The 21,724-nt window shown below is 38.7% G+C and overlaps 1 protein-coding gene across 1 annotated transcript in view; it reads left to right on the top strand.

The window, feature by feature from the left end:
• Positions 1-21,724, top strand: part of adgrv1 (adhesion G protein-coupled receptor V1) — a 1,080,612-nt gene that overhangs the window by 369,919 nt on the left and 688,969 nt on the right. Inside the window, 2 exon segments of the mRNA XM_073861135.1 lie at positions 21,360-21,438; positions 21,535-21,673. Of these exon segments, the coding sequence (XP_073717236.1) occupies positions 21,360-21,438; positions 21,535-21,673 (218 nt within the window).

The raw sequence follows: 21,724 nt of genomic DNA, 5'->3' as shown, positions 1-21,724 counted from the left end.
CTCTGACTAAATAATCTATCAATTAAAACATTTTTTTTGCATACATTTGATTTAATTGTATTAGAAACAACTAATAAGAGCTTTTTAAATGCTGTTCTAAATAGTATATTCCAAAGATACTGTTTTCCAAGTGCATGTCATGATTTGACTTGGGAGTGAACGCAGCCCACAGGATGGCTGCTCCGCCTGAGATTGCAGATCCCCCGGACACATTTAAGTCTCTTGTGTGGGAACATTTTGGTTTTCCAGTGGAATATGGGCGTAGACAAAACACACACAATCTGTGTCGTAACTGTGTGTGTGTGTGTGTGTGTGTTGCGTTCGCGAGCGTGTCAGAACGGGTTAACCGAAGTGTAATGGAAGAGCGCGAGATCATTCTCCAGAACAAAAGTAGAAATGTAAGAAGACGTCATCTGTCTGAGGTAAAAACACGGGATTTACACGATTGTTGCTATTTTAATCACAACTTTTTGTTGCTATTTTAATTTGATTTGTTTACATTTGCCTGTTCAGCACAAAGTTTGCGTGTTTAATCATCTCCGCTGTCACTGCGTGAGAAAAAAATCATTAATTCATCTGTTTCATGATGTTAAACTTTTGGCGAATCCCAAACCGCCTACTTCCATACTATATAGTATGTAAAAAGCGCTACTTTGCGTACTATATAGTATGGAAGTAGGCGGTTTGGGATTCAGTCATGGTCTCTGTATATCTGTTCTCTTCTTCACAAATAAATAAACACATTTTAAATTGTATGCTCGTTTTGTAAGTTCATGAATAAAAATGAACATGTAAACAAAAACAATTACTATCATTAAAGCATGAAATGACGGATAATAAGTGATGGCAGAATTTTTAAAGTGAAAAAGTCTAACGCGACCTTTGGTGTGTGTATGTGTGTGTGCTTGCGTGCGTGTGATGATTACCTTGATAAGTTCATTACTGATAATAAACCCACATTATACTCAGATTTACAGATTCATAGTACCGTACATTTCTTTCATGCATTAGTTGACTTGAACAGTTACATTTTCAGCATTTTAGCTAAGGAATGGTATTCATCGTCTGATAAACAGCTATTTACAGTCCTGCATTATTACAGTTAAAGTTTTAATTTTAAGTTTGTTTGCCAAAGTTGATAAAGAAAAAGGCATGTTATTTTTGTTGTTATTATCAAATTAAGATAATCTATTGTTCCTTAGCATTGCTGGTAAAATGACAGGAATCCTACTCCCACAGCAAACCGAACCGAATCGGACCGAACCGTGGCCCCAAAAGCGTAAACCGATCCGAACCGTGCCATTGGTGTATCGTTACACCCCTAGTATTTAGTTACTGATTACTTCTCCAAGAAAGTAATCCAGTTACTTTACTGATTACTTTATTATTTTCAAAAGTAATAAGTTACTTTACTAAGTGTTACTTTACCAAAGTGTTGTACGCGAACCCCCATGGGTACGCGAGCTGCCACCAGGGGGTGCGCGGGAGGAAAAATGTAATGGTGGTCTATACCTTAAAGTGGGATTTTGCATACAATAAATTAATTTTAAAAAAAACATAGTAAACATTTCCTTTGTAATCGCTTTATTTTAAATAAAAAACTATAATTTATTTGTTTTTGATAGAAACGTAGAAGACAGCTATACTGAGCTGAGCATAGCTACGTCTGGTGGTCGTTGTTTCAGATGGTGCAACAGGCGTAAATATTTTTCACAATGTCGGATGTAGCTAAGCCCCATAGATATAAACACTAGATGTCGCCTTGGGGTTCTAAGCATGCGTCAAAACCGCCGCCATCTTGAAACAGGGGTCTTGTCATAGGACGTAGCTAGGTAATGCTACTATCTCCGCCTGTACTTCGAATTCATGGATGATGCCGGACTTTTGTGTTGCGTATGGATGTTAGGCCTGCTAGCACTATGCATTATAGTTAGAAAAAGAAGATTTTCATAATTTTAAAAACTTAAATTTTTTTCTGGACTCAATGCTAAAAACATGTCTGACTGTTAAAATGAACCAAAAGAAAACCAAGAAAATTGCATTCATGACGTTTAATAGTGATTTATTTTTGTTACACCATTGCCTACAATGACACTGATGCAGGGTTCCCCTGTTTCAAGATGGCGGCTCTATCTGACGCATTTGGTCCAATGAACTGCCATAGCCAAGGGTCTACTGTACATATCTATGGCTATGCCCGACGTATGACTTACACTCAACTTTTTACATCCCTGGTTATTTGCGAATGATTAAACATGAGTCTTTATGGCGAGAAAACAAAGCTTTGTTGTGTTTTTTTTTTTTTGAAGTGGGGATTGGGGGTACGTACGCCAACCCGGTTGAGAAATAGAAGGGGGTGCGCAGGAAAAAATTTTTGGAAACCGCTTTGCTACAGTATAAAGCAACAGGGCCCGGTTGCATAAAGCACCTAAAGTGTAATTTTCCCTTAAGTTCACCCTTATGTTTCCCTTAAACTTAAGGGTGTTGCAAAAAAACACTTAAGTTTTTTCTGTTGGATCTCCATGGCAACAATAGTATTTTGTAACAACAAACCTTTGGTGCTGTCGTGAAACATTTAACGATAACCCTTACCTAAGAGAACCATTTAAGGGATTATATGCAACATCCCTAAAGTATTCTCTTACAGTAGGTAAGAGGAATTTACCCCTTAAGTGTCATAGTTAAGGGAAAAACTTAAGGTGCTTTATGCAACCGGGCCAAGACCTTTCAGCCTAATTCTATTCCTTCTGCATTTTCCATCATCTAAAATTGAATCAAATGAAACATTCTCTGTTTTAACATCTCGACGCGCACTAATTCGTTGGCCTGATGATGTCGTTTTATTAACACTGCTAACAATATCTATATAGCCTACTGTCTACAAACATTAATAATTAGGGCCGGGACTCGATTAAAAAAATTAATCTAATTAATTAGAGGCTTTGTAATTAATTAATCGAAATTAATCACATTTTAATCACATATAAATATTTGACCTGAGAACATTGAGAAGTTATTTTTTCACATGGATTTTTATATAACATGAATAATGACTGAATACATAAGCTTAAGCAACAAAATATTGTTTATTTTTGTTCAACCAAGTCGGGCTAATGTCCACGCTTCCATGTGCTTCGGTGATATGTGAATTCCTTGTTGCATAGCTACACACAACCATGCTCTTATCGACGCTTCTATCCGTTCATTTTTTATAAAAAAAAATTCCCATCCACGGGAGCAACCAAAGCGATCTCATCAGCTTCTTCGTTCATGTTCACTGTGGTTTGTTGTTGTCTGAAGTCATGAACGCTAGTTTGTGCTCCAGTATAATCGGTCCTCCGAAACTCATCCAATGAGAAATGTTCCGCGGTGCAAAAATAATTGCGATTAAAATGCGTTAAAAATGTTTAACGCATTATTTTTTGTGTAATTAATTAATCTTAATTAACGCGTTAAAGTCCCGTCCCTATTAATAATATTAACATTACTATACATCGTTTAAAAGGTCTACGGGTTTAGCATCAGTGTATGGTCTCTGTTTTAAGATACAGATGCTCTAGCATGATAAATATAGTATTTTGTGACATAAGTCCAGATGACAACATGCAAAATATAAACGGGACCTCTTACCTTGGTGTTAATATAACGATCGCGAGTTGAATCCAGTCTGTTTCAGATGTGTGAATAACCCATGAAAACGTCTAATAAGGTTCATCAAATGACCATTTTTGTCCACAAATGCGTATAATCTATGAAATATATATATACAGTCTGTTGTTTACATCAGATTTCGCGTGATTTGTTCAGAGGATCTGTCACCCTGTCTCCAAGCAGTGGATTTCTCAGTTGGCCTTCGCTCATTGGAACTCTCACCCTGTCTACGCACAGCGGAAAACCTCACCCTGTCAACGCACAGCGGATCTTTCTCTCTCTGATTAATTTCCCATATTATTCACCCAAGCTCAGCCTTGTGGACACTGACTTCCTTTAATAAATTGTTTTCTGCAATTGGATCCTGTCTCAGTCTCCCTCTCTAAGTCCTGACAACATGTTTCTTTAATATCAAACTTTATTCTTTTATTTGTATTCATTCATTCTTTAGGAAGGATTTAAATAAAATACAATCCCGTTTTTATTTGAATGTATTTTCTACACATTAGTGAGGTGTCCGGATTTGTTCTGGGGAAATGATATGAACATGTGCAGATGTGAACGTGCTATTTGTATGGTTTAACTTACACTAGGTTTTGTCATCGCTTGCACAAGAGAGCATGAGGTAAAAAAAACTCGGACAGTGTGTGAAATGACCATTTATAGTGTTTAAATAGACATACTGTGACACTTACCTTCAGATCTTTGGATCTTGAATTCCTGTACGCTGAGATGTCAGCTCGTTTATTGAACAAAGCATGCATCGCATTATGAAACTATTCTTTTTGACCTTTTGGAGTGAAAACATGAACTTGAAGCCACGCATGATCTGCCTCCGATATCTCGCACAACGCACACGCGCCCTCATCTGCTTCTCCTATCATCTACGCGCAGCCACGCGCCCTCATCTGCTTCTCCTATCATCTACGCGCAGTCACGCGCTAAAGGGTGACGCAGCCTGTCTTGCGAAACTTTCGAACACGCCCTATAAACTTTTTTAAAAAAATATTCATTAATTATTATCATTTGACAGTAGCGCAGTAACGCTGCCATATGTAGCGAAGTAAAAGTACAGTTTTTTTCACTAGAAATGTACTTGAGTAAGAGTAAAAAGTACCCATTCTTAAATTTACTCTAAAAGTACTAGTTACCCAAAAAATTTACTGAAGTAAATGTAACGAAGTAAATGTAATTCGTTACTACCCACCTCTGACACTGGAATATTAGTTCTCTGAGTGACATCTGGTACTTTTCATACAATGTGCTTTATGGGTAGTATGAGCTCCCAGTGAGTGTGCAGTGACCTCATATAGTGACCTTAATATACTGTATGAGCAAACCGTGAGTGTGCTGTGTGGTTACAATTTTAGCACACTTTGTGACAACATTTTGAGGATCTTGTAAGCTCATGGTGACTTCACTGAGAGATCAAAGTGTTGACTGTGTAGATCGGGTACTTTCGCATGGCTGATGTGGAAGTACAGTATTGTTCAAAATAATAGCAGTACAATGTGAATTACCAGAATAATCAAGGTTTTTAGTATATTTTTTATTGCTACGTGGCAAACAAGTTACCAGTAGGTTCAGTAGATTCTCAAAAAACAAACGAGACCCAGCACCCACGACACGCACGCTCCCAAGGCTGCGCAATTGGGCAACTAGTTGAATTAGTTGAAAGGGGTGTGTTCAAAAAAACAGCAGTGTGGCATTCAATCACTGAGGTCATCAATTTTGTGAAGAAACAGGTGTGAATCAGGTGGCCCCTATTTAAGGATGAAGCCAACACTTGTTGAACATGCATTTGAAAGCTGAGGAAAATGGGTCGTTCAAGACATTGTTCAGAAGAACAGCGTACTTTGATTAAAAAGTTGATTGGAGAGGGGAAAACCTATAAAGAGGTGCAAAAAATGATAGGCTGTTCAGCTAAAATGATCTCCAATGCCTTAAAATGGAGAGCAAAACCAGAGAGACGTGGAAGAAAACGGAAGACAACCATCAAAATGTATAGAGGAATAACCAGAATGGCAAAGGCTCAGCCAATGATCACCTCCAGGATGATCAAAGACAGTCTGGAGTTACCTGTAAGTACTGTGACAGTTAGAAGACGTCTGTGTGAAGCTAATCTATTTTCAAGAATCCCCCGCAAAGTCCCTCTGTTAAAAAAAGGCATGTGCAGAAGACGTTACAATTTGCCAAAGAACACATCAACTGGCCTAAAGAGAAATGGAGGAACATTTTGTGGACTGATGAGAGTAAAATTGTTATTTTTGGGTCCAAGGGCCACAGGCAGTTTGTGAGACGACCCCCAAACTCTGAATTCAAGCCACAGTACACAGTGAAGACAGTGAAGCATGGAGGTGCAAGCATCATGATATGGGGATGTTTCTCCTACTATGGTGTTGGGCCTATTTATCGCATACCAGGGATCATGGATCAGTTTGCATATGTTAAAATACTTGAAGAGGTCATGTTGCCCTATGCTGAAAAGGACATGCCCTTGAAATGGTTGTTTCAACAAGACAATGACCCAAAACACACTAGTAAACGGGCAAAGTCTTGGTTCCAAACCAACAAAATTAATGTTATGGAGTGGCCAGCCCAATCTCCAGACCTTAATCCAATTGAGAACTTGTGGGGTGATATCAAAAATGCTGTTTCTGAAGCAAAACCAAAAAATGTTAATGAATTGTGGAATGTTGTTAAAGAATCATGGAGTGGAATAACAACTGAGAGGTGCCACAAGTTGGTTGACTCCATGCCACACAGATGTCAAGCAGTTTTAAAAAACTGTGGTCATACAACTAAATATTAGTTTAGTGATTCACAGGATTGCTAAATCCCAGGAAAAAAAATGTTTGTACAAAATAATTTTGAGTTTGTTCGGTCAAAGGTAGACACTGCTATTTTTTTGAACACACCCCCCTCAACCAATTGCCCAACCGCACAGCCCCAAGAGCGCGCACACCATGAATGCTGGGTCTTGTTTGTTTTCTGAGAATCTACTGAACCTACTGGTAACTTGTTTGCCACGTAGCAATAAAAAATATACTAAAAACCTTGATTATTCTGGTTAGTCACATTGTACTGCTATTATTTTGAACAATACTGTAATTGACACCCTTTTCTCGGACCATAAACCTATTCTATATATCCCTTCTCTTACACAAATAAAACCTAAACCTATTCCTGCTGCTTAATTGAGTCGATCATTGTCCCCAAATTTTCATGAAAACTTTTCTGCTACTTTTAATTTAAGTTAGTGTATCACTGTCTCTGGAGTCATCTCAAACCGACTAAGAAGCCGACCAACATCTTTGTATAGCACGGAGTCAGCAGACTCAGCACTTCTACGGATTCTTAATGATATACTGCTAGCTACTGATTCTGGTAATTCAGTGGTGATAGTTCTTTTAGATCTCTCTTCCGCATTTGATACGATTGATCAAAACATCCTACTATATAGACTACAACATTGTGTGGGATTGCAGGGTAATGTTATCAAATAGTTTCATACTTGACAAAGATAATTCTGTGTGCGCTTGGGTGATTTCTCTTCTTCCATAGCGCAACTGTCCTATTCTGGAATGTTTGAAACATTCTGTAATGCCAAGGTCCTCTCTGGAGTATATGAAGTAAAGTAAAGAGAAGTAAAGTTATTAATCCAAGAGAACTTTGATCCGCCTTCCCTTTGTCACAACACATTTTTTTTAAATTTCACTACACCAACGGAAATGGAAATGGCGCAAATGTCACGTGGCACGCAAAGAGCCAATGAGCTTTTGATATCACTGCCGTAAAGCAATGTGTCGTAAAGCTTCTTGAGGCGTGATATTTGAATTTGAATCCTGTGTAAGGGTGGATTCACTACAGTGGTTCAGTCTGTAGGAACGCTGAAATGACTGAGAAATGTTAACAGCAAGATATTATAAAACTGTGTATTTCTGGTCAATTATCACCCTTCTGCATCCTATACCAATGACAGAAATAAGTGCAGTTATAATAGCAAAATATGTGGGAGAGCATTGCTAGAATATAAATATATTTAATTGCAATATGTAGCGTTTAAGTATTAACACTAAATCAAAACTAAACAACAGATTTATAAATGAAAAGGTTTAATAACAGTTCTGAATTATAGTTACAATTGAAATGGTTACACTATAAATGCATGAAATGGTAAATAATACAAACAATTAACTGTTTCCAATGTATGTGAGATATTACCTGATAAGATAGAGAACAGAGAAAGAAAGAAAGTTTAGAAGAAAGAGAATCACCATTAAGAACTGGAATCTTGGCCTAATGGCCTAAACCCAAGAACTCAGGTGAAGAAGAAAAGCAGAGGGCAGAAAGCAAAAGGCAAATGCCAAAAGGCAAAAGCCTAGAGCTCATGAAAACCAAGACCTATATTCTCTATTCCTTGACCATGTGACTAAACCTAACATCACACATTCAAACTGACCAATTAGAAGACCACACCTTTAACCCCCACTGTATTGAATAAACAGCTGTGACAATAGTCTGTGTTCACTATCAGTAAGCACAGGAATGCAGATGGTACAGTATGGAAATGGGAGTTGTGACAAAGTAATAAATTGCTATATTTTTAATCTTACACCTGGCTATGACGAACGTGCGAGGGCTGAATTTGGATCTGTTCCTCGCAATCGTATGAATTTTAAAGGTATAGCGGAAGATTTTCCCAAATTATTTAAAAGAACCGCCCCTCCGTATTTTTTAAAAAATGCACACGAAACTCTCTACCTCCTCCCGAGAGGGAACGCCTGTTAAACGCGTGCACGAGACAGAGAGAGAGAGAGAGAGAGAGAGAGAGAGCATGCAGGAGCCTAGTTCTTCTATTCGCTCTGTTTACAAGTTTCTGTCGGCATGTTTACCGTGTCTGTGCGGTTCGTGACTCGTGCCAGGGCTAGCATTGCTAATCATAACTTACATCAACTTTACTAGCAGTGATTTTAAATGGATTTCTCCAAATAGCATGACAAAATGTACCTTTCCTGTAGAAACTTCGTATGGGAAGCCCAACCTGTCCTTTTAGCTCACACCAGCAGCCAGCGTGTGAAATAGTCTCCCATAAACAGCCTGGTCTTGTTTCTTTCTTTATAGTCCTTTCTCTTCTTGTCATACAATTCGTAGACACTTTTTCTCTTGCGACCCTCAGACATTTTGAAAAAAAAACACAGCGAGAACGCGAGCTTCAATGAATGGTTGAAACCATAGCACAACACACATACACGTGAAAGTGCGCATGTGCAGAAAGCGAACCGAGAGGCGAGCACGTACGACGGTTATACGTCAACATATAATCAGAATGATTGACATCTGGGATGACCAATAACAGAGGTGATCCTCCCGGAAAACGAAAATCTTCCGCTATACCTTTAAAGATGTGGATTACAGCAAATGAATAAAAGTAACATATTTTCTGAATTTATGTTGTATTTTGGTGTAATTGTTGCTTAGTAGTAATAATAACGTATTGCATAAGACAGGTATTGCATAGAGAAAACGCGTTTTGTTTGTCATAGCAAACTAAATATTAAAAAATAGTTAAATAAATACAGAAATGTTATTTATTTAAAAGTTTTCAAATGTTCAATATTGTGAAATTATCTGAATATCATAATCATTTCATTAGGTAAATGGATAAACTGTCTTAAATGAATAAGTCAGAAAATATGACTGAAAACATGTCATTAATATGAGTAAGACACGTCAATGCCCGCGATTTTAATATATATGAATAAGAATAACTTGTGTGCAAATTTGTACGTTTGTAAAGCTGTAAATACTTAAATAATTTACGTATTAGTCCTCAGTGCCGCTGCTAGCCATTTTGGTGCCCTAAGCATAATTCCTTTATAATGCCCCGACCCTGAGAAAAACGTTTGTTTTTGCCAGTTTAATTTTTATTACCAATATAACTTCATTGCAGAAAGTAAAATCTTCACAGCTTTAGCCAACACACTATACATTTGAAAGTGCAAACTTTTATAGAATAGCAAAATAGAAAAAAATGACCAAACTTAAATTATCAAAATAATCCAGACATGTTTTTCACAAGTACAATGTCACTTTAAATAAATTACATTAAATAAACAACAAGAATACTCAATATTCTTAAATAAAACGAAGATTCAGAGAACTAAGTGTCACAGTAATGTTTGCTTCATATCATATATAATGACGTTTTATATTTATATATTTAAGGGTCATGAATTGTTAGCCTACCATGTGCACTGACTGCTAACGTTAACTTTTACTGAGAAAGTATTAACCACCGTCACGTCAAAATAAACCACAAAATAAACTACTGCTCAATATCTAAAGAAACGTAGTAAAGAAAGTAACAGCTGGCGTCAGTTTGTCAGGGTTTTAAACAAGACACGAACCCAAATGCAGACGTAGACGACAAAAGGAATTTATCTTATCTTACTCATCTCCCACATAGAACATATGTACTGTCAGAACCCTGCCATGCTAAACTAGATCTAAATACAAACAAGGATCTGGCAGGATTCTGACAGTACACCCCCTCAAAAGGCGGCTACTAGACACCCTCAAGGGGGAACACTAAACACGATACATGACAGATTGACAAACCGACAAGACCCAAGAAAACACTACAATTAACAACAAAGGTAAACAAGCAAAAATAACAAATGGGTTGGGGTGGGACACTAAAAACAATAAACACGGGGCGGGGGGGCAACAAAGTTCATAGGGGGTAGTCCAGTCTGGGTGGAAATGGATGGGTTTTGAGTCCTTTAATGTCCGGACAAAACTGAAGGAGTCCGGGTAGTGGAAAGGCCTGGAAAAGGCATGACAGGATGGGGCAAACTCCGACTGGGGTTGCGCTGGCTGCGCACACGGCTGGGGTTGCACTGGTGGCTGCGCACACGGCTGGGGCTGCGTCGGTGGCTCTGGTGGCGTTGGCGTCGAGGCCGTGGAGCAGAGAGTGGATGAGGTGGTGCAACCAACTCTGAGGATGACCCCCCGGATGAGGACTCCCAGGAGATCATCCCCCTCTCTTCCCTCGAAGGGACACAGGTGGGGAGGAGCTCTCTGGAGCCGGAGGAAAAAGTTCTGAGTCGCCAAGAGTCAAGCCTCCCATGACTTGACCCTCCGGGATAGGTTGAAGAAGAGTAGGATGGAAAACTCTGTTAGGTCTTCTGAACTACGGTTCATGATATACTCCACTGAGTCCAGGAAGCTCATAGGTTTGACGACCCATCGTTCAGTCTCGGTAAGGGGCTCATCCAAGCAGCTGTGAAAAATGACCTTGAGCTCCGACTCATTAAAGTCGGTTCCCTTCATTGCTTTTAAAAAGTCCATGGCAAAATCCTTGACTGATTCTCCCTTCTGGCACAGACCAAACAAGTCACGAGCCCCGTGGGCTCTACTGTTGGCAAACTCACAGTCCATAGTCTGCTGGGTTCTAATCTGGCACATTCATCTGTCAGGGTTTTAAACAAGACACGAACCCAAATGCAGACGTAGACGACAGAAGGAATTAATTAAACAGAACAGGGTAAAACAGAAAAACAAAACCCACGAGGGGGCAAAACAAGATCAGGAAACACAATACTGAACTAACACTAACTTAAACAAAACATTAAACAGACTAAGACTAAATTTCAACAAGTACTCACAGGTAACCAACAGGATATGCGACAAGACGAACGTGCACAGAACAGCAAACACAAGGACAATAGATAGGGACAAAGTAAGTTACATACACCTGGAAATCATTACAAGTAAGGGATTGGGGAAAAAGTGACGAGACCAGGGAAATGCGTGGTCAGAATAAACCAATACTAAAACCATGCATCTCCCACATAGAACATATGTACTGTCAGAACCCTGCCATGCTCAACTAGATCTAAATACAAACAAGGATCTGGCAGGATTCTGACACAGTTATTTGTAAAATGCATATGCATAGGTAATATTTTACAGTAAAATCTCAATTAACTTGCACTGAAGTTATAAATTATAACAACATAGTTTGCTATCATTGATGTCAGCAGTTTGAGGCGCATTACGATTAGCAGCAGCTGCAGCCCATGCGCATTCCCTTATAACGAATGATTAAACATGATGGACTTAAGTGATGCACGGGCATCATTCCGCAGTTTCTTCTTTTTTTCTGATCCTGACTCCTGCTGTCTTTTCGGGGCCACTTCCAAAAGTTGCCTACTGACTGGCCGTTTCTCAATCTGAAGGCTGCTGCCTGCGCGAGGTCGCATATGCAGGCTGGATGCGTCATCAAGCCTGGTTTATTTCAGTTAACTGAACATTACATTAGCAAGTCAAAAGCATATTAAAACAATTTACGATTAACTAAGAATAATAGTCAACTTTATAATCGTTAATATTACAAAATAATAAAAAAGTTTTGATGACGTATGTATACTAGAAATGCGACCTCTGGAGGCTGCAGCCTTCGGATTGAGAAACGGCCTCTGTCAAACTTCGTCAGGCGCCCGCGGGATCAGCCGGCACGGACCATCAAAGGCTGGAAGGAATACTTTTTATACTAGAGCAATTAAATTATCTCATTCCCCCTTTTTTGTAACATACATGGATAAAAAATGCAATAATATCAGCATTATAATTTTTTTCATTAGGCTATTTTTGGTGCCCCCTCAGCACCTGATGCCCTACGCACAGCGCGTGATGGGAGCACCTGGGCTGTTAGTCCTGTCAAAACGTCGATATTATACGTTTCAGTGCACTTGAAACGTAAGTAAATGTACGTATTGTACAACCACACTGAGACGTAAAAATACACATGTATTCTCATGAGATCACGTTGAAAGTGTACAGTTGTACAGTTTAATTTTTGCATCTTGAAATAAATATGTTTTATGTTCTGTATTACTCTGTGTTGTGTTTGTTTCCTTTTTAAAAGATAACAGAGACTTTAAATCTCCTTTATAAAAGCTTTACAAAGCATAAATAGTCCTCATTTTAGATGAGCTCACAAAAATAGTTAACTGACCACTTCTAAATCTTTATTTACACTTCCTAAATGATCTTATGAACCACTGACAACATCTTAATAACTGGTCTGTAAATAATGTAATACTTATTTTAGAAATGAAGTGATCATTAATAAAGCATGAAAAGACAATTATTAAACACATTATATATACGCTTATAAATCAAGAATAAAGCATTGATAAACTATTTACTAATGTCTGTTAATGTTTAATAAATGAAGAATTGACTATTTAGTAATGCTTAACTAATGCTTTACTAATGCTTCATAGTGTGCAGTTATTATAAAGTGTTACCAAAAAATAATTTAACTTAATTAGCATAGTTAAAAGTATATTATGTGTTTTAAGATTTATTTAGGGCAAACAAATCATTAAAACTAACTACCCTTTTAATTATGCACATTTTTGTCATTAAATCTGTCTATAAACAAAAAGTAGACAAAATGGCAGTGTTATTAGTCAGAAGGATAAATGCTTTATGAACTTTCATAATAAAACTGACCCGAGTTCACCTAAACATATTAGACACTGGTCGTGTGATGATCAACTCCCCCTAGTTCCTGGGAAGTGACGATAACGTCTATGTTTGGCTTGACCACGTCTCTCTCTGTATTTTATGTCTCTTGGTCCCAGATATTTATTTTATTATGTCTTTTAATGCCACTATTTTTGTCCACAAATGTATCAGCGGCCCTGGTTTACGATCGGCAATGGCTAATGCTTATTAGAGCTGAAATGTCCGGTTTTATGGGTATTGGTGATCCACCTCCAATACCACCCTGTATCCGCCTGTGTTTACCAAGTCATGATCTCTCGCTGCACTGCGACTGGAGAAGAAAGTCTGCGTACCTGCCCAAGAAGTGTGGTAAATGAAAGAGGCGAGGGACCAGAGCAGGTTTCCAGGTTAAGAATAGTTGCCTATGGAAATACTCCCTTGCTGGCATCCGGACGGATCTGGATTGTAATCTTCCATCTTTCTACCAACCAGGCATTGCCTGACCCTGGATCCCCGCCAAAGCATCTTACCTGCGGGCAGTGTTTCTGGATGTGTCCAGTGGTGGATTGCTGAAGAGGGACCCACCTCCTCCCCACCGTTGTCGGGTTTGTCGTGGTTTACCTACGCTTAGAACTATCAAATGCACATCTTTCTCCCCCCCTGAAGACTCAGTCATCTCTTCTGTGAATATGTGCTTGTTAAATGCCCGTTCTGTTAAGAACAAGGCGTATATTCTGAATGACCTGATCGAAACGCAAAACTTGGACTTTCTATTACTTACAGAAACTTGGCAACGCAATTCAGACTTTATTCATTTAAATGAACTGTCCTGCCAGCTACTCATTTATTGGATCTCCGCGTATTTCTGGACTCGGTGGAGGACTTGCCATAGTTTGGAGAAATAGCTATCATTGTCAGCTGGTAAGCGTAGAAACATTTTCCTCTTTTGAAATGCAAATCACTAGAGTTGGTCAGATAAAACTGTTCTTTTGTATCCTCATTTATCGTCCTACTGGTCCTGCTGGGCAGTTTTTAACAGAGTTTGCGGATTTTATGTCTTCTGTTATTAAGTTTGAAAAGTTATTAATGGTTGGGGATTTTAACCTGCACACTGATGTTGCGGATAATCATGCCGCAAACGTTTTTTCTTAGTATTACGGATTCACATAATCTAAAGCAGCATGTAAATGGACACACACATACTGGTGGTCATACATTAGACCTTGTTTTTACACTAGGTTTGGATGTTGATAAATTATGTTGTGAGGATATGTCGATTAGTGACCATAAGTGTATCTTTTTTAATCTTTCTGCTATTGCTGATCCCCCTTGTAAAAATCGTTTGACAAAATCACGTATTATTATGCAAACAACTGTTGAGCAATTTATTTCGATGTTTGATTGTAATCTTAATTTGATTAAGGATTGTAGCAATGATGTTAACCTCTCAGCTCAATTTTTTAATGATGTATGCTTGTCTGTGTTGGACGAAGTGGCCCCTTTAATAATAAAATCCAAGCCTATCTGTAACACCTCGCCTTGGATGACGGAAGATGTATGTTGTCTAGGGAGGAGGTGCTGTACGACTGAACAACTGTGGAAATCCACTGGGCTTGAAGTACATCGCCTGTACCTTAAGAAACTTATGCAGAATTTAAAAATTTAGTTATGAAATGTAGGGCTGCTTAATTTTCTAATTTTATCTCCTCCTCTAAAACCCTAAGATTTTATTTGACACCATACATAATATTGTATCTCCTACTGCAATTGAGACAACAATAGATTCTCAAAATGATTGTGATAGGTTGCTGTCTTTTTTATTGATAAGGTGCAGTCTATTAGATCAAATATTCTGTGTGGACCACATTCTCTAAACATTATTCATTCACCTACAGTAGGCCTATTACCATTGAGTCTTTTAAACCAATCAGCTTCCTTGATTTGCTAAACTTGACTAAAAAATTAATATGTTTTTTTTGTCCACAAGATATTATACCCCCTTCATTATTTTTAAAAGTACTCCCTGCACTTGGCCCTAGTGTAGTATCTATTGTTAATTCCTCTCTGACCACAGGCTGTGTTCCATCTTATTTTAAACATGCCACAATTACACCTATAATAAAAAAAAACTAATTTGGATCCATCAGTTTTGAATAACTATCGGCCAATTTCAAAGTTACCATTGTTGGCAAAAATTCTCGAAAAAGTTGTGGCTAACCAACTGACAGCTGTTTTAGAGAATTTGAATTATATGACAAATTTTAGTCAGGTTTTAGGAAGAGACACTCTACTGAGACCGTCTTAGTCAGAGTTAATAATGACCTTCAGATGGCTTCGAATGCAGGTCTATGTTCAGTGTTGGTACTTCTGGATCTAAGTTCGGCTTTTGATACTGTGGATCACCATATTATGATTAGGAGATTACGTGAATGGGTGGGTGTATCAGGAGTGGCACTAGATTGGTTTACCTCATATCTTTCACATAGAAGTTTTGATGTATCTATTGGTGATTTCCACTCGGCCTCGGCACCCTTATTTTGTGGTGTTCTGCAGGGCTCAGTGTTAGGTCCAATGTTGTTCATTTTATACTTGTTGCCTCTGGGTCAGATTATTCAAGATTTTAACATTTCTTATACTTTTTAAGCAGATGACATTCAGCTGCACTTTACCTTTCGACAAAATGATTAATTAAAAACTTTCAAGGCTCTTAGATTGTATAGATGCCATAAACAGATGGATGGCTGAAATTTTTTTGCAGCTGAACCCAGATAAAACAGAGGTTTTAATTGTAGCACCAGACAGTGCTATCCCTCTGATTATGCAGGAAATTGGACCTTTGTCATCTGCGGTCCGGCCCAGTTTAAGGAACCTAGGGGTTGTATTTGATAAGTCCATATCTTTTAAAAACCCACATAAAATCACTGACAAAATCCTGTTTTTTCCATTTACGTAATATCAGTAAATTGAGGTCTGTGGTCTCCCAGTCAGAACTAGAGATGCTTATTCATGCTTTCATTTCTTCCCGTATTGATTACTGTAATTCACTTTTTTCCTCACTTAATAAATCTGTTCTTCATTGACTACAATCTATTCAAAATGCAGCTGCTAGGTTACTTACTAGATCAAATAGGCGCACTCATATTACCCCGATACTCTACTCGCTTCATTGGCTTCCTGTAACTTACAGGATCCAATTTAAAATTCTAACCTTGACATATAGGGCTTTACATGGTCAGGCCCCTGCTTATCTGGCTGATATAATTCATCTTCATAACCCACTTCGGTCTCTCAGGTCTAATAACCAAAATCTGCTATCAATGCCGCGTACTCGTTTAAAGACATGTGGGGATAGAGCCTTTGCCGCTATGGCACCCAGACTCTGGAATGCTTTGCCAACCAGTATTAGGATTGCTGAGAATGTGGACATTTTTAAGGGACAAGTGAAGACTCATTTGTTCAGGTTAGCTTTTGAGTAATCTATGTTCATGTCATATTTATCATTTTATGTGTTTCATTGATTTATTTTCTTTTTTAGCTTATTTTTATTATGTTGTAAATTTTTTATTGTAAAGCGCTTTGTGACCTTGTCTGTGAAAGGCGCTGGATAAATAAAATTTACTAGTAGTGAACCATCAGATTTTCGAAACGTTTCGAAACAGTTATGACATAATGAAGCCTCGTTTGCTAAAATCACGTGACTTGGGCCAGTTTGAAACAAGCTCCGAACCACTGATTCGAAACAAAAGATTTGTGAATGTTTCGAAGCCTCATCACTATCCTATGGTGTACCTCCATTCTTGCAGCTGCCCTTTTTTCTTTATATATGTTGCCTATGGGCTCCATTTTCACTAAGCATGGGTTATCTTTTCACTGTTATGCAAAATATACACAGATTTACCTGCCACTGAAACGCAAAGACCATTCTGCTCTGAACTCTCTATTCGATTGCCTAGAAGAGTTAAAAACCTGGCTTTCTAATAATTTCCTTTTTCTAAACGAAAACAAATTTACAACAAGTTATCTTTGGTCCAAATGTTGAATCCAACACTAGCAATTTTGATTTGAATAGTCTCTTTCATTCCATCACAATTCAAACTTATTTGTTCAGCCAACATAACATTGTTGCATAAAAGTAACAGATTAATAAAACCAATACAGACTTGCATCGTATTGGCTGAGGATTTTGCAGTGTATTATGGGTAATTGTTGTTCTGGCAGAATTGTTGTACCCTCTTGCAGAAGTGTAGCACCATTAGATAGGTACCTGAGTAATAAGTGGCCAAGTTAATTAACTTGTTCTGATATATTTTAGAACAAATCAAATGATCGGTTTGGAATGCAATATTGCATTTCAAATATGTTTGTGATATGTTTGTGTAACATCTGGCCAGACCTCATGTTGCGGTCTTGAGTCTGGGTAGTTTAACTGTCTCATGCTGTGACCCTAGATTGAGTTTTGTCACCAAGTCTGCTCTTGATGCTTTCATCAGAGATCTTAATCTTCTGACAACACACACTTCCAGACTTATCGACTCTCTCTGGCTGCCTTTATTGCGGCAATCTAAGGAAATAAACACCTCAAAGCAAACTTCAAACAGTGGCCAGCAACCAGAAACAGAAATGTCTAAGATCCCAGCTAAAGACCAAAATACATTGGTTTAAATTGTATATATTATATATATTTGTATTGCATGTTTGTATCTGTAATGGACCACTTTCTTGTAACACAATAGGGATGTTTTTTTTTTTCTTAGCATATCTCATAATTCACATTTATGAAATTATTCTTTGATGTGTGTTTAAGTAATATCTTGTCTACACTCTAAATAATCCTCTTTTACTTTCCTGATCAATGATGTGCATCATCTCACCATTTCTGATATCAAACTTGTTCAATATTAATCCAAATTTCGCATTGGTCGTCCCAACTCCAAGGGGATGGTCTTAGCTCAGGTTAAGAGGCCTACACCTCAATTCATCTTTGCTCACAGTGCGCTCACAGCAGGGCACACGGTACGCTGCTCAACAGCGAGGCCTGCCCTCCCTTGGGTCAGTTTTTTTGGGCACTCGCCACTTGGACTTAAACTTCAACTCCTATGGACACCTCCAAGGACTCCGTCACGTGACCACAAACTCAGCGGAACTCTCTTCCTAGGGCTGACATACGCGCACACACAGCTGGACGCGCACACATGCATCACAAAGCCAACGCAAGTATCGCTTATTCATTTCGCTGTGCTAAGTTCCTACCCCTTTTTATTAAGGCGATTCTTAGGTTCTGCGGTTTGTGCAGAAGTAAAGTCTATAGTGATATTGCCCTTCTTTTAGTCTGTCTTAATTTTCCATCCTTTCTCTTTAATATATGTTTTTCATTTGTTTGTATGTATAGTCTCGTGTGTTTTTCATAGTGTAACATAGTTTAATAAACCTGAATTGTTTCTGTGTTCAATGCTCAGCTAATAAAGTGTCAGGACTTAGAGAGGGAGACTGAGACAGGATCCAATTGCAGAAAATACATTTATTAAATAAAGTCACTGTCCACAAGGCTGAGCTTGGGTGAATAGTATGGGAAAGGAATGAGAGAGAGAAAGATCCGCTGTGCGTGACAGGGTGAAGTTTTCCGCTGTGCGTAGACAGGGTGAGAGTTCCAATGAGCGAAGGCCAACTGAGAAATCCACTGCTTGGAGACAGGGTGACAGATCCTCTGCGCGATGACAGGGTGAACAATAGAACTGCCACGGAGAATTTAACTGGGCGAGCTGGACCGCGGCCACAGACCCTGCGTGGGTACACTGGACAGCGCCTCTGGCAGCACAGCAGCCGAAGCTGCAGCGGAGAGTGAGATGACAACCACTCAGAGATGGCAGAGTATTGGGTGACCTGGCAGATGGTGACAACAGAGAGCGCAGGTAAAATACGGAAAATAACTAAAGAAATAAACTTGAAGTATGAATAATAACTAGACTTTGAAGTTAATAAAATAACAAAATAAACGGATTACTAGAGTAATATAATACTGGGAACTAGACCGACTAGACAAGACAAGAGATATGACAAGGCACATACAATGACGAACTCGCAGGGAACAAAAGGCTAAGGGCACTAATATAGCAACCAAACGAGGGGTAAATAATTAACAGGTGCGTTGACGCAGGTGTAAGAAATCACGATGATGAAGAACCCAAATGACAGACGCGCATGAGCAGAGCTGTAAAACATAAAAACAGACAATGAAAACACAGAAACAAAGCAACCAATCAAACCAACGTCCTAACATGAAGTCAATTTATCTGCCGAAAGATCTAAAAGCTACATGCTTAACAATACTGTATAGCAGTTAAAAAGTTATTTTCTAAAGGCCAAGGATTTAACTTCTTAATGTACAATTATGAGTATATTCGCTGAACGAAGGCATAAATTAATTGTTATTATTATTCTGCTAAATCAGTCAAAATCTTATTAATTTGTATAATTAATTGCCGTTAATTGTACTTATTATTTCCCTTTGAGTTAAATCTGGGAATTCCCCTAAATTCCCTTAAATAAACGTAGTGTTTCGGGCAGAGGTTCATAGTGTTTTAAATAACGTTATTCCCCTCCTCCCGCTGAATCGCTACATTTGAATTCCGTTCAGTGTACAACACTCTTCCATCACCAACAAACCTCCACAGATGGGGAATTAGGGAGGACCCATTGTGTAGGTTATGCAGAGGGAGGGGAACAATGGCGCACATACAGGCAGGATGCAAGACAGCTCTTAGCCAAGAAAAATACAGGTGACGCCATGACAAGGTTCTTAGTCCACTGGCTGACATCTTGGAGCGGGAAAGGCAGAAAAAGCGCCAGCCCAGTGGCAGGCGAGATCCATTCAGTTCATCAGGGAAGGGGAAAAACCATCAGCCCCCAAGAAGACTAAAAAGAGCATCTTGCAAGCAGCACAATCCTGGGAGATGAGGGTGGACCTGGGAAGGAGACTAGTCTTCCCCCAGGTTGTGCAGACACCGCTGAGGCCGGACATGGTCTTATGGTCTGAAGAGGCAAGGAAGATAAATATGATTGAACTGACGGTCCCATGGGAAGATGGGTTTGAGGAGGCCTATGAATGAAAAGCCACCAAGTATCAGGACCTTGTTGTGCAGTGCAGGGCCAAAGGGTGGCAGACCTGGCTATTCCCGGTTAAGGTCTGGTGTAGGGGTTCCCGGCACAATCTGTGTGGAAGTCGCTCACAGTTCTGGGTATAGCAGGAAGGGAGAGGAAGGCATCTGTCCGTAAATTGGGTGAGGCAGCAGAAAGAGCATCGTGCTGGCTCTGGAGTAGGAGGGAGGAGTTGAGCTGGGGGCCAGGAGGAGATGGGCAGTGACTGGCCACCACTGCAGACCCGCCAACTGGAGGGTGTTGTGGTTCAGGGTGAAAACACCCTGTGAAAGTTGGACTCCACCTGATGACATCATCTCCTGGCTGAAAGCTACAGTCACTTACTACAGTCAGTGGCGGAGTTAGATCGCATCAGTATAGATGTATCCAAAAGTAGGATTAACTGTATTAAAAAAGGTTTATTTGATGAGTTGTATTGAGCAGCTGCACTGTGATTGATTGATTCTGTGTTATGGACTTATTAAATCCTAATTAACAGGGTGAAGTTTATAAAATGGCATTATTTAAAATGTTTGTTATCATTAATACAAATTTTATGTACAAATTAACTCAATTTTATTTGTTGACTCTACTAAGGTTTGTTGAGTTTACTTAAACTTCTTTTTTAAAATGAACTACATTATCGTTTGATGAGATTACTTAAACAAATTGCTTGGAACCTGTTGACATAATATTTTTTATATTTTTAATACTCACATCTGTGCTGGACATGATGTAGTGCTTTGTGTTGCCAGTGATACATTTGTATACTTAGAACCTATAGAATGGTGTGCTATAAACTATTGTTTGACAATTTCTCAACATTCTTTGTGTGTGCAATATTGGTCTGACAGCTCAAAGACAACATGATTTCCTTGCGTAAAATCAGTACTAAGTCAATGTAGTTGGTTCAAATCAAGAAAAAAACTACCGAAGTAATAAAGTTGAGTAATATTCCTACTTAAATAAAAAAAAAACATTTTACACCACCAGTATAAACAGAGCCCAACATTTTCAATTTTTTCTGATGATTGATGATGTGAATGTCTATACAGATACTGAAGGCCTCATTGCGGAGATTAGCATTGATCCTAATGATGGAATCCAAGGGATTGTTGGCTGGCAAAACGTTAAGTATGATCATCATAAGCTCATTGTCCTACATGTAAACCACTGCATATTTTAGAATGTCCATTAATAATTTTCTGGAAATAATTTTTTCTTCCTCAGCTATTTTGTTAATGAGACTATTGGAGTTTTAACACTGGTGGCCTATCGAGATGCTGGGACATATGGAAATGTCTCTTTGTTCTTCTATGCCCAGAATATTGAAGCTCAGTTGGGTCTGGATTTTAATACCACCCAATCGGTGAGTCACATTTTTTTTGTGTTCTAAATCTCATTTATTGCAAATTATAAT

Source organism: Misgurnus anguillicaudatus, chromosome 22 (genome assembly GCF_027580225.2).
Source record: "Misgurnus anguillicaudatus chromosome 22, ASM2758022v2, whole genome shotgun sequence".
In the NCBI taxonomy this organism is placed as follows: Eukaryota; Metazoa; Chordata; class Actinopteri; order Cypriniformes; family Cobitidae; genus Misgurnus; species Misgurnus anguillicaudatus.
This window is presented reverse-complemented; position numbering and strand designations above follow the sequence as displayed.